The 16,083-nt window shown below is 34.2% G+C and overlaps 1 protein-coding gene and 1 long non-coding RNA gene across 7 annotated transcripts in view; one reads left to right on the forward strand and one right to left on the reverse strand.

The window, feature by feature from the left end:
* Window positions 1-16,083, reverse strand: part of DYM (dymeclin) — a 310,625-nt gene that overhangs the window by 282,725 nt on the left and 11,817 nt on the right. For all 6 annotated transcript variants that reach the window (XM_032470527.1, XM_032470531.1, XM_032470529.1 and 3 more), the window contains one exon: window positions 9,609-9,800. In XM_032470527.1, coding sequence (XP_032326418.1) covers window positions 9,609-9,748 — 140 coding nt within the window. In that variant the 5' untranslated portion in view covers window positions 9,749-9,800. The remainder of the gene's footprint in view (window positions 1-9,608; window positions 9,801-16,083) is intronic.
* On the forward strand, window positions 1,465-14,706 carry LOC116660633. The gene is made up of 3 exons (XR_004316214.1): window positions 1,465-2,064; window positions 8,822-8,825; window positions 14,695-14,706. It is a non-coding gene; the product is annotated as an uncharacterized LOC116660633 (long non-coding RNA).

A 16,083-nucleotide genomic window follows, 5' to 3' on the forward strand; every position in this document is an offset into this window, starting at 1 on the left:
TACACGAAGACTGGGCTGCAAGGAAGTTCATCACAGTTTCATATTATCAGGAAAAATTTTAAAAAGCCAAAATGTTCAACCACATTAGATAAATTATGGCCATCTCTAAGACAGGACATTCTACAACCATTTAAAATTATGCTGTAGGAAAACAATGACATGAGGAAAATGTGAATTAAAGAAATAATGTGTAGAATGCGATGCAAACATTTTTAAATGAGAGAACTGACAAAATATACACCAAAAAGTTAACAATGGTTACTTCTGATTAGTATTATTTTTATCTTTTTGCCTTCCTTGAGATTTTCTGTATATCAAAGTACTAAAAATGAACATTCATTACTTTAGTACTGAGAAAAATGAGTTTGCTGATTGTGTGTTTGCACGCCAATAGCTGCCTTCTTGCCTTATTTGAGCACCATCTAGTGCTCAGTATACATAATACAATTTTCATTATGCAATAAAGGTTTCTGAAAGGTAGCTTTGGTAAAAAGGACATTGAGTCTGCACAGAGACAAATATCACTATATTCAGGGTTTGGCCTAATTTTTAAAACAGCTGAACAATTAATTCAAAAGAGTCAAAGGATTTTCAATCATTAGGATAAAGATGTCATCAGAAAATCTGTTAAATTTCTGCTACTTATCTTCAATCCTCAAATATTTTAGACTAAACTCTCAAGACAGAGTCCTTGATCTTTTTTTAAATTAATAGGTATTTTTTCCTTGAAAGAGGAAAGTCAGACACTTTACATGCATTACAGTGTTTCATCTTCCCCACAAATCCACAAATAAGGTAATCTTATTTCCACTTTACAGAAGCATCAACAGACTTGGTGAGACTAAGTAGCTTGTCTAAATTCACAGAACTATTAAGCAGCAGAGCTGAGATGTAAGACAAAGTCAGTCTGGCTCCAGAATTCATGCCTCCTCTACCATGTTTCACCATCTCCGTTCTTCACACTTTGCCCAAATTCACCTCACCTTTGGGCAAAATGATTCTCATTCTTGGTAAGTATACAAGCTGTCACCACATTGCTCAGCATTGCTCTCAAATCTGGAGCCTTAAGCTCATTAAGTATTAATACTCAAATCAAGTATCAATTTAAAACAAAAGAACTTTTCATGTACAGTGGATGGAGGACTTTCTCCATTTCCGGCACAGGCACAGAAAGCCAGGCCTTCATCAATGGTGGTTCTGGCACTCCAGCTGCCTCCCATCTGGTTTTCCTGCCTGAGCTCCTCCGCCTACCTGCTCTTGCCAATCTATCATTCCCTCTACCCAACAAGCAAACCCCTTAAAACAATGCTTTCACCAGTTCCACTCAACAAGAACCTGTAAGGAATCACAATTCTAATCCTCAGCTTTCTAACAAGTGTGCTAAAAATGGGCAATGGGTGGACAGATTTTCATCTTCCCATTCAGTCCTCTGTGGTCCGAGGCCCAACACCCTCAGAGCCTCCAGGCCACCGTACCTAACCTGCCTTATTGGTTTACCAGCCCCCTCCCCCAAAAAATGAAATATGCTGGGAAGCACTTCAGTGCTCCATAAAATCTGTTCCTGACCTATTTAATTACACTTGTTTCTCATGTGCTACCAACACAAACTACAAGAATTAATGGAAGTCATTTGGCCCCACTTTAATTAACAGGACAGAAATTCCTTCTACCACATGTACAAGGCTATTCATTGCTATATTATGTGTAACAGGAAAACACTGGAAGCAATCCAAATGGTAAAAATAAATGGCTATATGAATTTTGGTTATGTTAAGCAATTGATAAACTCTTACGTTGCTTCTGTATCTTAGCTATTGTAAATATGCTGCAATGAACATAGAGATGCATATCTCTCTTCAAATTAGCGTTTTCCTAAAAATGAAATAGCTGGATTGCATGGTAGTTCTATTTGAAATTCTTTGAGGAACCTCTGTACTGTTTTCCATAGTGACAGTACCAATTTCCATTCCTGCCGATGGCACATAAAGGCTCCCTTTTCTCCATAACCTTTCCAACACTTCTTATTCGTTCTCTATTTGATGATAGCCTTCTGACAGCTGTGAGGTGGTATCTCATTGCGGTTTTAATTTGCATTTCCCTGATGATTAGTGATGCTGAGTATCTTTTCATGTATCTGATGGCTATCTGTAGGTCTTCTTTGGAAAAATGTGTATTCAGGTCCTCTAACCACTTTTTAATCCATCTGTTTTTTTCTGATGTTGAGTTGTATGAGTTCTTTACATATTTTGGATATTAACACCTTATCAGATATATTGTTTGCAAATTTCTTCTGTTAGGCTGCCATTTCATTTTCTCAATAGTTTCCATTGCTATGTAAAAGCTTTTTTTTTTTGTATTTCTAGTTTATATTTTTTAATGAAGTATAGTTGATTTACACTGTTGTGTTAGTTTCAAAAGCTTTTTAATTTGATGTAGTCCCACTTGTTTATTTGTGCTTTATTTCTCTTGCCTGAAGTGACATATCCAAAAAAAATACTGCCAACAGCAATGTCAAAGAGCATATAAAACCTACATTTTCGTCTAGGAGTTTCATGGTTTCAGATCTTATATTTAAGTCTTAAATCCACTGAGTTTATTTTTGTATATGGTGTTAAAGAATGTTCTAATTTCATTCTTTTACATGTAGCTGTCCAGTTTTCCCAGCACCACTTACTGAAGAGGCTGACTTCCTCCACTGTATATTGTTGCCTCCTGTGTCATAGATTAATTGACCATAAGTGCGTGGGGTTTTTTTCTAGGCTCTCTATTCTGTTCCACTGATCCATGTGTCCAATTTTGCACCAGTTCCATACCGTTTTGATTACTACAGCTTTGCAGTATAGTTTGAAATCAGGGAATGTGAGCTCTCCAACTCTGTTGTTCTCAGGATTTTTTTTTTTTTTTTTTTTTTTTTTTTGGCTATTCAGGGTCTTGTGTATTTCCATACAAATTTGAGAGTTACTTGTTTTAGTTATGTGAAAATGCCATGGGTATTTAGATAGGGATTGCACTGAATCTGTAGGCAGCCTTGGATAGTAGTCATTTCTGTATATTAATTCTGTATATTAATTTTGTAATCTGCAACTTACTGAACTGATTTACTAGCTCTTATAGTTTTTTGGTAGTTTCTTTATAATTTTCTATACACAGTATCATGTCATCTGCAAACAGTGATGGTTTTACTTCTTCCTTTCCAATTTGAATTCCTTTTTTTTTTCTTGTCTGATTGCTGTAGCTAGGACTTCCAATACTATGTTGAATAGAAGTGGCAAGAATAGGTATCCTTGTCTTGTTCCTGATCTCAAAGGAAATGCTTTCAACTCTTCACCATTGAGTATGACACTAGCTGTGGGCTTGTAATAGATGGTCTTTATTATGTTGAGGCATGTTCCCTCTATGCCCACTTTCTGGAGTTTTTTTTTATCATGAATGGATATTGAATTTTGTCAAGTTTTCTGTATCTATTGAAATAATCATATGATTTATTCTTCAAATTGTTAATGTGGTATATTACATTGATTTGCAAATATTGAACCATCCTTGCATCCCTAAGATAAACCACAATTGATAATGGTATATGATCATTTTAATGTATTTCTGAATTTGGTTTGCTAATATTTTATTAAAGTATTCTGCATTTATGTTTATCAGTGATATTGGCCTGTAATTTTCTTTTTTTGTGGTCTTTGGTTTTGGTATCAGGGTGAGTTCAGAAGTGTTCCTTCCTGCTAGATATTTTTGGAGTAGTTTGAGAACGATAGGAGTTAATTCTTCTTTAAATGTTGGGTAAAATTAACCTGTGAAGCCATCTGGTCCTAGATTTTTATTTGTTGGGAGTTTTTTTGATTACTGATTCAATTTCATTACTGGTATTTGGTCTATTCATATTTTCTATTTATTCTTGATTAAATCTTGGGAAACTGCACATCCTAGGAATTAATCCATTTCCTCCAGGTTGTCCATTTTCTTGGCATATAATTGTTCACAGTAACTTCTTACGATCCTTTGTATTTCTGTGCTGTCAGCTATAACTTCTCTTTACTTTCTAACTTTATTTTTTCGGGCCTGCTCTCTTTTTTTCTTGACAAGTCTGGCTCAATTTTGTCTATCTTTTCAAAGAATCAGCTGTTAGTTTCACTGATCTTTTCTTTTCCTTTTTTTAGTCTCTATTTCATTCATTTCTGCTCTGATCTTTATTATTTCTTTCCTTCTACTAATTTTGGGTTTTCTTTCTTTTTTTTCTAGTTCCTTTAGGCATAAGGTTAGATTGTTTGTGATTTTTCTTATTTTCTGAGGTAGGCCTGTATCTCTATAAAATTCCGCCTTAGAACTGCTTTTGCTGCATCCCATAAGTTTTGGATCCTTGTGTTTCTGTTTTCATTTGTCTCCAGGTATTTTAATTTCCTCTTTGATTTATTCAGTGACCCAATAGTTGTTTAGTACCATACTGTTTAGCCTCTAGATGTTTAGGGGTTTTTTGCAGTTTATTTCTGGCAGTTGATTTCTAGTCTCATACCACCATGGTTGGAAAAGATGCTTGATATGATTCCAATCTCCTTAAATTTATCCAGCATGTGATCTATCCTGGGGAATGCTCCATGTGCACTTGAATGTGTATTCTGCTGCTTTTGGATGGAATGTTTTATATACATGTACCCTGGTCGTTTGGCTTAATGTGGCATTCAGGCCAGTGGTTCCTTATTGATTTTCTGTCTAATCTGTCCACTGATATAAGTGGGGCGTTGGTGTCCTACTATTATTGTCTTACTGTCAATTTTTTTCCCTTTATGTTTGTTAATTGCTTTACATATCTAGGTGCACCTAAGTTGGGTACATATATATTTACAACTGTTATATCTTCTTGCTGGACTGATCCTTCTATCATTATGTAGTTGTCTCTTGTTACAGTCTTTATTTTAAAGTCTATTTTGCCTGACAGAAGTATTGCTACTCTGCCTTCCCTTTTGTTTCTGTTTGCATGGAATACCTTTTCCATCCCCTCACTTTCAGTCTGTGTCTTTAGATCGGAAGTGAGTCTCTTGTAGGTAGCATAAAGATAGGTCTTGTTTTTGTATCCATTCAGCCACTCTGTATCTTTCAATTGGAGCACCCTAGTCTATTTACATTTAAAGTAATTATTGATAGGTATGTACTTACTGCCATTTTGTTTGTTATTTTCTGGCTGGTTTTGTAGTTTTTTACTTTCTTCTTTTGCTCTCCTTCCCCTGTGATGACTATCTTCAGTGTTACGTGTGGATTCCTTTCTATTTTTGTGTGTATATCTACTATAGATTTTCAGTTTCTGATTACCATGAGGTCTATATATAACTATAGATAGATGATAGATAGATAGATAGATAGATAGATAGATAGATAGATAGATAGATAGATATGTAACTAACTATATTTATAGCTATCTATATAGTTTAATATTTCTGACATCATATTTTGAATCTTTGTTTTGTGTATCCCTTAACTACTTACTGTGGATATCGATGATTTTACTACCTTTGCCTTTAGCACTATTTTGTTTTTTTGTTTCTGCTGCTATACTTAGTATGAAATCAGCCATGTGAGTAATTTTTATATATTTTACTGAGAAAAATAAACAGTGTATTACTTAAACTTTACTCCTGAATTAATTTTGATTTTATTTCAGATCTTTGCTTCACAAGGAATTTTAATAAGGTGAAAAGTTAAAAACTACTGAAGAATCTAAAGATTTTTCAACCATGCCTGGAAACTATAACAAAATCTGGTTACTCTGGTGCCAAAAACAGTTTATAGTAAGGAAAAATTAGATTAGTCCTAAAGGCCTTAGTGCTTCTAAAAAATTGGCAGACATCAGTTTTTGGCTGCACTTGAAGACAGCACATATGGGACCCAAGGAATTCCAGGAGTGAGCAATCTCAGAAATGTCTGAATTCAGTGTCTTCCCTACAGAGACTCATCTTTGTCTTGAATAATTCATAAACTAGGTAATTCCATCCCTGACTGTCAATGAGGTGGCACCTTCTACCTCAAGGCCTGCTCAATGTCAAGGTTCTACAGGTCACACATCAAATACCAGCAGTGAGGAGCCAGGGTAGGGGGGCCTCAAACAAAGGGACAGAAGTGCCAAAAGCATATGCAACACCACAAATGAAGGCTCTCTGAATATTCTGAATAGCTCCTCCCAGACCTACAATGTGCAGTTTATTCACTTTACATCTTTTTACATTTTCTAAGGTTCATTTATACTTTTCTCTACAAACTAGGATGAATTAAGAAAAAGAAATGACATCAAAAAGAATAAACACATGAGAACAGCAAAGGATCTTTGAGAAAAAGCAGTAATTAGCAAAACAAACTATAAAGCCACAATAATTCAATCTGCAAGTCACCAGCAGAAGTAAGGAAATTTTAGAAGGTAAGAAATATATTTAATGGAAAAAAAAAAGAAATATATTTAATGGCTAAAACATTATTCCCATTACTATTTCTTGAAAAGTTCATCCTTTTCCCAATGCTCTGAAGTGCAAACTCTGCATAAATCAAGTACACACACACACACACACGCACACACACACACACATCTTCTTCTTCAGAGTACTTTAGCTATTATGCTTCCTTCTTTCCCATTCAAATTTTGTAATGAGCCCCACCCCATCCCCCAAAAATGCTGTTGGAATTTTAACTGGAATTGCCTTCAATCTATAGGCCAATATGGGAAACACGGACACTTTCACAATAGCCTTCTTAATCCCTGAACACAGTATACATTTCCATTTAGTTAAGTCATCTTTAATGTCTTTTGGAAGAGCACATATAGATTGTACTACAGTTTAGATAAGTGAAAAGACCAGTTATTTTGGATAATAAATGATGTTCTCTTTATATGTCCTTTTTTCTCTAAGTTTTATTACTACAACATGAGCAGTGATACTCAATGACAATATCTTAAGGATTAAGGAAATGGTTTCAAAATTTGCTGAAGCTATAGTTCATATTTAGTTAGACCTCTCCTACCAATCCACAGCCACTTTTACTTTTCCAAGGATCTCAGAAGTAGTAATATGTAATCACTTCCCATACTAAACAACTAATTCAAGCTCACAAAAACTGCAAACTAAGTTAACCTTTAAGGCTCAATCCAACTATATCCAAAAGTTAGAAATTAAAATTTATTGCCAAAATTTATAAACAATTCACAAAAAGGAAATACCAATAATCCTTAATTCTTAAACATATGAAACTAAACATCAACCTTGATTGTTAAAGAAAGGCAAACTGAAACCATTAGGACCACAACACACATACACACACATGTTTTTATATATAAATATATATATATATATATATATATATATTTTTTTTTTTTTTTTACTTCATACTCAAAAGACAGAGACAGTCCTGACTGCGGTCAGGGGAGAGGGAAGTACAGATTTATTTGTCACCATTATACCATTTTCATTACTGAAAATTGGTAGAATAAAAGAATTAAATGTTTACCCTTATTAATAATGTAGTAAAAGCCATGTTTTAGTAAATCAAGTACATTCCAAGAAAAAAAATTTTTAAGAAACTTATGAAAAGAAAACATGTTTTATATAACCTAATTCATGAAAGCTCTTCTTTAGAGAAGAATTCCAGTTAATAAATGTACAAGAAATGACCAAATGAGAAATAGCATTTTCTAATTTTTTATAAAATAGGTGATTCAGGCCAAAATCATCAATGGATGCTAAAACATACTCAAACTTCTGATCAATCTTAGCATAACTGATATAAAACCATGTATTTTCTGTATCCTGATGTAATACATTATAAGGTACACAGCACCACTTATGAAATAACCTTACTAAAAATGTTTAACCCAAATTTTATCAAGCCTTTTAATATGACGTCCAGTCTACAGAAAACACAGTAAATAAAAAAAAACAAAATACGGGGGGTATAACTCAGGGGTAGAGCATCTGACTGCAAGAAAGCAAACTATGAGAAGCAATCAGGTAAATCTAGAAGGTGGAACTGACCCAGTTTGTTAAAAAAAAAAAAATTGCATGGGGAAAAAACAGTGGCAGGAGTTGGAAGTGCATAACTCTATTCGAGACTAAAGACATTAAAGAAATATAACCACAAAATGCAATGTATACACCTTACTTAGTTCCTAATTGTAACAAATGAACTACAAAACTAGGGAAATTTTAAAATGGACTGACTGGGAATTATTGTTAACTTTATAAGGTGTGATAATGGTATTACAGTTATAAAAAAAAATGCCCTTATTTTAATTTTCTTCAAAATACTTTTTAAATAATAGATGAAGTAAATATGGAAATAATCCAAATGTCTATAAATTGATAAATGAATAAACAAAATGTGGTATGTTCATACAAAGGAATCTCACTCAGAAATAAAAAGGAATGAAATACTGATACATGCTACAACATAACATGTTCACAGATTCCAGGGACTCGGACAGAGGTATCTTTGGGGGGCCATGATTCAGGATATAACAAGATAGCTGTCAAAAATAAATAAATAAAAGTGCTTAAAATCTAGATACCAAGTAATTAGGAATTCAATATTCTAGTCATCCTACGTGATTATGTCTGTCAGTTTTTATAATAAAGAGTTAAAAATGAGATATTGGTTTTCACCTATCAAATTGGCAAAACTGTATCAAACTGACAAAGGTGTGGGGAAGCACCTTCTCATACGCTGCTGGCAGGAGTGTAACTTGGTACAACTTCCATGGAGCACAGTTTGGCAGTATCTACCAAAATTACAAATGCACATACACTTTGACCCAGAAATTCTACTTTGAGGACTATACTAGAGATGTGTTTGGATGCATGAGAAATTATGTATGCAGCATTATCTGTTATAACAAAAGATTGTTTCCAATCTAAATGTCCACCAATATATTTATTATTATTCAATTATTTTATTTTGGCAGGGGTGGGGAGGTAATTAGGTTTATTTATTTTTGGAGGAGGTACTAGGGATTGAACCCAGGACCTTGTGCATGCTAGGCATGCACTCAACCACTTGAGCTATACCCTCCCCCTAAATGTCCACCAATTTAAAAACTGATTTAATATAATCTATGGATACTTGGCAGTGATTTAAAAGAATAAGACAGTTGCATATATGCATGCATATATAACACATATATAACATATATATATTATATGTTATACATATATTATGTTATATATATTATATATATATATATATATATATATATATGTTTTACTAAAATGTGGGGGAGAAAGCAATGGACAGCAAGCAAAAAAGAAAAAGCAGAGTAAATGTAGTACACTAGCACTGTGTTTAAAGGGTTCTGTAAAACTACATGAGCTATATGGTTGCACTGTCTCTAGAAGGATTCCAAAGAAACTGCTACCAGAAATCATCCTGGGAAGAGAGATGGCTGAATGGAGGAAAGGAAAGAGAAAAACTTATTTCCTACTTTTCATACCTTTTGGATTTTCCACTGGTACATGCACCACAGAAGAATGGACAGATAGAACATTAAAATAAATTTTTTATAAAAAATCAGCATACCACACAGGTTTATGTGGCCCTCTATACAAATTTTCAATCTCCAAGTAATCTCTTACCTGCTAGTTGGTGTAGGGAAAGAAAAAGAGAGAAGCTGATTCCAGAACGGGTCATTCTCAGAGACAGATTCTGTGCCTGATAACTTTTTTAAGTATTCATTTCTAGGAAGATCACCAATTCTGCTGCTGTTCGATCCCATCTTCTAATCTGGTAGATAACTTGTCCTTAAACCTTCATTTCCACAAGACAACCTACAAAGAATGAAAAGAAATTTAAACTTGTTCAAAATCATCACTATACTCTCCCTACCCTTGACCTACATGTAAGAAACTCAAAACTTACTATAGGAAATCACACTTCTATTTTTGAACATATTAGACATCAGATACAAAGTTACATGGGGGACAATGGGGCTAAAATCTGTTTTAGCCAACTTAAACACAAAATCCAAATCTATACTTGTAGATCTTAGAATGGTCACACCTCTGCCCAAGAAAATGTCTCAAAGCAAATTCATAACAATGATAACTTATTAACAAACAGTCTGAAAATGAAGCTCCTTTACAACTAAAACAATGGTACTAAAGGAATAAAGACTGGACTGCTTGAAATGTGCTGAAAAGGGGAGAAAGTTGTGCCAGTAATTACCATGTGCTCCTTACACTTGAGAGAACGAGGACCTGGTTAAAGTGAAAGGGCTCCCAATTCCAAAGGAGTCACATTCAGTGCCTCGCTCATTCTACTATAATGCATATACTTTTTTACTGGCATGTCTATTCTCCTAAACAATGAGACGTTGGTTTGTTTGTTTTGTTTTGTTTTGAAATAAGAACTGTCTTATTCATCTTTCCATCTCCAACGTCTGGACTAGCATGTAACAGGCATTGCCTAAATAGAATGTTGAAAGAATGAGTGTAAATAAACTGTTAGTGTCTTCAGTATTTTTTGTGCTTGATTACTAAAGGGAAAAACATTCAGTTACAAAATGAACCAGAGTCTTCATCAAATTGCACTTAACACAGTCTGAGATCTTGTTCTACCTCAACTTGTTCAGAATAAGTCTCTCATTGACATTAAAATGGTGAATAATAAACTACCCTAAGTTAAAATTACCATCACAATGAAAGGAAATTGTGAGTTCAGGGGCTAAAGGAAGCTCAGGTTAGATGAGAATTTACATTAGTAGTGACTGACTTTCTTACTTATGTCCCTCATTCCACAAAGACAGTGAAGCCAAGATCAGAATTTGGAAGCATGTCTTGCGCGTTCTCTTTGGAACTCTGGGACTGGTTTAAGCTGCTTATCTAAGGACATGAGGCTTCCCCATACACATCGACAGCTGGGTCCTCTGAATGTGAGTAATCTGGCTTCTAACCACCTGCCCCCGAACTCAAGGCCACATACTACTTTCCTCCTCTTTAAACATTGTGACAGAGACCCCAAAACTAGCTGACTCTGACTTAGCCTCCACATCAAGCCAGCTAATCATAACTCTAGATTTAATGTTTTAATAAAATTTCTTAATTATTGAGCCTAATTAGAAAATGCTATAAAGAAATATTCTGAAATACTAAAGTCCTTACCTGACATACTCTGTTTCAAAACTACTTTATGCATTTTAACCATTTAAAATTAAGTTTTTTAATATCTTTACAATACACAAGTGAAAATGAATTAACTAGAGCTACATTTACCAACATGGACAAATCTCGAAAACATAATTTTTTTAAAAAAAGAAAGCTACAGTATAATAAGACATGGTATGATTTCATTTATGATTTTTAATGTGCAAACAATGTTATGGATTTATTCATAGTGAGTACAAGTATTAAAACACATGTGGGAAAAAATACCCTGTAAATTCAGAAAAATGCTCTTATATAATGTTATCAGGAGAGGAACAGAGGGGCTTCAGCAGTATCAATAAATACCTTCCTAAACAGAAAAGAGAAAGAAATTGAAAGAATGAGAAGTACATGTTCAGATTTGCTGAAAATGGGCAATCAATGCATGAGTCTTCATTACATTACCCTCTGTTTGTCTGCCTTATATATTAATTTTTAAAACTGAAAAGAATGGTTTCTTAATCTCTCAGAAGCAATACTGGAAACTAGATGACAGGGAAGCAAAATCTTTAAAATATTAAGAAAAAACAATTTAACTAGACTTGTGTAGTCAAGATGCCAGTTAAGTATGAAGACAGACTAATGATATTTTTAGATTTGCCAAGACTCAAAAAAACACGCATCCATATTTAGGCAAGCTACTGGAAGATGTACTGTTTCAATATGAGGGAATAAACCAAGGAAAATGAACGCATGGACTTCAGAAAACAGGATTCAACACAAGATAGTGGTAAAGAGCAGTCGCAGGACAAGAGCTGTGTAGCAGCTGGGACAAGAATCAAGATGGTCCAACGACCTCGTGGGGAAGAAAACACAGAGCTGACAGGTCAGACACCTGATGTGTCTGACCTTATTCTGCAGAGTGCTGAAATACTGCACAATATGGACGGAAGGAATGATGGTTACAAAGGACAGGTACTATGGAAAAACAAAAACTGTTTAAGAAAGATCATGTAGTCATAGTATATGACTCATTTCAAAGGTTATCAATAATTATGTAATCACTGTAATATAAATACTAAATAAAGACTTAACCAGAAATGGTAAAGTAACTATATTAGGAGGATGCTAGAAAAAGAAGTAGGAGTGGGGCGTAAGAGTGTGATATCTTCATCTTCCACAACAGGTAGGAAGTCAATCTTAGAAAATATCTAAAATTACTAAATTAGAAAATAACAGTAAAAAGCATATTAGTTATAAATAAGGAAGTAAATAATGAGAAGCAACAGCTCAGAGATTTGAGAGTGGCCACCTCTGGGGGAAAGGACACTGGAATGGGGAGGGTGGAAGGACAGTTTTTTCATCTTAGTTTAAAAAAATCAAATAATATGATGGATCTATGTCTACTTATTATGATTTTAAAAATTAAACACTTTTTAATCTCCATCATTACATTTCCTACTCAAATTTAAATTTTTTACATATATGGAAAACACAGTTATCATCATAACTAAAATAATAGTAACAAAAGTGTAAATTATTCTTTCCTAAGGCACACAACTAGCAAACTTAAGAAAACCTATTTGTCTAATACAGTTTAATGTTATAATATAAATTACTAAAGTTGATTATCTCCCAAGATCTAAATTTCAAACTTCCACCACTGTATGTGTTTACTGACAATAATCCAAGCTTAATCAGAAAAGAGAACAAATTCAAACACGTTGTAGTGACAGACACATACATCAGTAAAACAAAATAGAAAACCCAGAAATGAATCAACAAAAGTACAGTCAACTGGTTTTTGTCAACAAGGCAAAAGCAATTCAAAGAGGAAGGACAGTTTTTTCAACAAATGTTGCTGGAACAACTGGACATCAATAGGCTCCCCGCCCCCCACAAAAAAAGCACTTTGACCTAAACTTTTTATGTTATACAAAAGTTAACTCAAAATGGATCATAGATCAAATGTAAAACATAAAAGTATAAAATTTTTAGATGAGAACACAGGAGACATCTGTGACCGGGAGTTAGGGAGCACTTAAGATATTATACAAAAGCACAGCCCATAAAAGAAAAAGCCAATAAATCGAGCTTCATCAAAATTTAAAGCTTTTGGTCTGTGAATGACCCTGTTAAGAGGATGAAAAGATAAGCCACAGACTTGGAGAAAATAGCTGGAATTCACATATCCAACAAAGGACTTGAAACCAATATATAAAGAACTCTCTAAACTCTACAATAAGAAAACAATCCAATTAGAAAATACACAAAAGATTTGAACATTGCATGATTTTTATGACTGCGTCACCAAAGAACACAGCAAATAAATAAATACATTAAAAGACATTACAACATCATTATTAGCCATTAGGAAACTGCAAAATAAGACTACCATGACATCCACTAGAATGGCTAAAATAAAAAATACTAACAGTACCAATGCTGCCAAGGATGTAGAGAAATTGAATCTCTCACATGTTGCTGGTAGAAATGTAAAATGGAACAGCCATTCTGTTAAGTGGTTTAGCAGTTTCATATAAATATATACATACTATTCAACCCAGGAATGGCACCCCTGGATTATGATCCTAGAGAAATGAAAATTTAAGTTCACACAAAAACCTACACACAAATGCTTATGAAAGCCTTATTGGCAATAGCAAAAAACTGGAAACAACCCAAATGTTCTTTCAACACATGAATGAATAAGCAAACTATAGTACATCCACAGAATGGAGTAAAAAGAAGGAACTATTTGATATACTTAATAACTTGAACAGATCTCAAGGGCATTGTGGTAAGAGAAAAAAAAAGGGTTCCAAACTCAAAATAATAGTAACAACATAGTTGATGATTATAGACTATGTATCGGTGAAAGGAACCAAGGCAACTGCACAAGGAACAGAAGGGAGGAATTAGGAACACTTTGTTATTTAGGCACTTGTTACTACCTGTGAAGTGCACTACCAGTCAAACAGTATAGTGTTATTTGAAAGTAAACTTGGATTAGTTGAAAATGTATATTGCAAACACTAGGGCAACCACTTTATAAAGTTTTTTTTTTTTTCAAAAAGTATTAACTGATAACACTAGGAAAGGAGAAAAGATGGAATCCCATAAAGTAGAAGACAAAATAGGAATGAAAACAAGGACAATGAATAGAAAATAGTAATAAATATGGTAGATAGTAATCCAACTTTATTGATAATTACTTTGAACATCAATGGTCTAAATATACCAATTAAAACACAGATTGTCAGAGAAGATCAAAAAACAAGACCCAACTATATGTTGTCTACAAGAAACCCTTTTAAATATGAAAAGATACACATAAACTCAAAGTAAAAAGATAAAGATATGCCATGTCAACAAAAGAAAGCAGGAAGAGTTACATTAATTTCAGACACAGCCAACTTCAGAGCGAGGAAACTTATCAGGGATAAAGGAGGGCATTGCATAAGTATAAGGGAGTCAATTCTCCAAGAAGACATGACAATCCCATAATGTGTATTCATCTAACAACAGAGCATCAAAATATGTGAAGCAAAAATCAATAGGGGGAAGGGTATAGCTCAAGTGGAAGAGCACATGCTTAGCACGCACGAGATCCTGCGTTCAATCCCCAGTACCTCCACTGAATAAATAAATAAATAAACAAACCTAATTACCCACTCTGCAAAAAAAAAAAAGAAAAAGAAAACAACAACACAAAAAAACCAATTGAACTGCAAGGAAAAGATGAATCCACTATTATAACTGGAGGCTTGAACACTCCACTATCAGCAACAGTCAGATCCAACAGGCAGAAAACCAGTATACAGCTGACGTCAACACTACCATCAATCAATTGGATATAACTGACATCTACAGCTACTTCATCCAACAATAGCAGAATACATATTTTTCTCAAGCTCACATTATTCACCAAGATAGATCATTCTGGGCCATAAAACACATCTTAAATTTAAAAAAAAACATAAAATGCTTTGAGTGCCCCAAACCAATAAGCTGGGGATAGAGAAGCAAAATCAGAGGACCTCATGAGGAATTATTCAGAAAAAATGCAGAATATAGGACATTGTAAAGAACCATCACCCTGGGTTCATCAAAAAGTCAGTATCACAGAAAATAAAAGTATGTGCGGTGGGGAGCTGTTTTAAACTGAAGGAGACTAAAGGGATATAACAACCAAATGTCGTATGTGAATCCTGAATGAAACCAGATTTGGAAAAAAGGAGAAAAAACAAACACTACAAGAAACCCAGTTAATCTTGAGACCCAATATGGAGACCATTAGGGAAACCCGAAATTGGGCTGAACAGATGATATCATGGACACAGGTGGGATAATGATAGTGTAATTGAGTAGGAAAATGAACTGATTCTTCAGAGATGTATACTTACATATTTAGGGGTTAAGAGTCATCACGTCCGCAACTTACTCTCAAATGGTTCAAAATAAAATAGAGACAAAGCAAACAACATGGCAAATTATTAATAATTATTAAATCTGGATGGAGGGAAAAAGTGGTGTTTATTATACTATTCTCTCTACTTTTCTGTATGTTTGAAACTTTTTATTAAAAATGACTTTTGGCAAACAAAAAAGGTTACCTATCATGACTCCATTTACGTAACACTCAAGATGCCAGAACTGTAGTGATGAAGAACAGACTTGTGGTTGCCGGGGTGTGGGGCGGAGGGGTGGTGGGGCAGGCGGAGTTGATAACAAAAGGGGAGCACGAGCAAGTTCGACTGTGGGACTGCAAAAGTCCTGAATACTGACTGTGGTGATGGTTACATGAATCTACACACGTGATTGAATTTCACAGAACTATATCCACAAAAGAAAGAAAAAATGAGTGCATGTAAAAACTGAAGAAATCCAAGTACAGTCTGCAGTTTGTTCTGTTGCGCCAATATCAGTTTCCTGGTTCTGATAATGTGCTATAGTTATACTGACCTTG

This window comes from Camelus ferus, chromosome 30 (genome assembly GCF_009834535.1).
Source record: "Camelus ferus isolate YT-003-E chromosome 30, BCGSAC_Cfer_1.0, whole genome shotgun sequence".
NCBI classification, from domain to species: Eukaryota; Metazoa; Chordata; class Mammalia; order Artiodactyla; family Camelidae; genus Camelus; species Camelus ferus.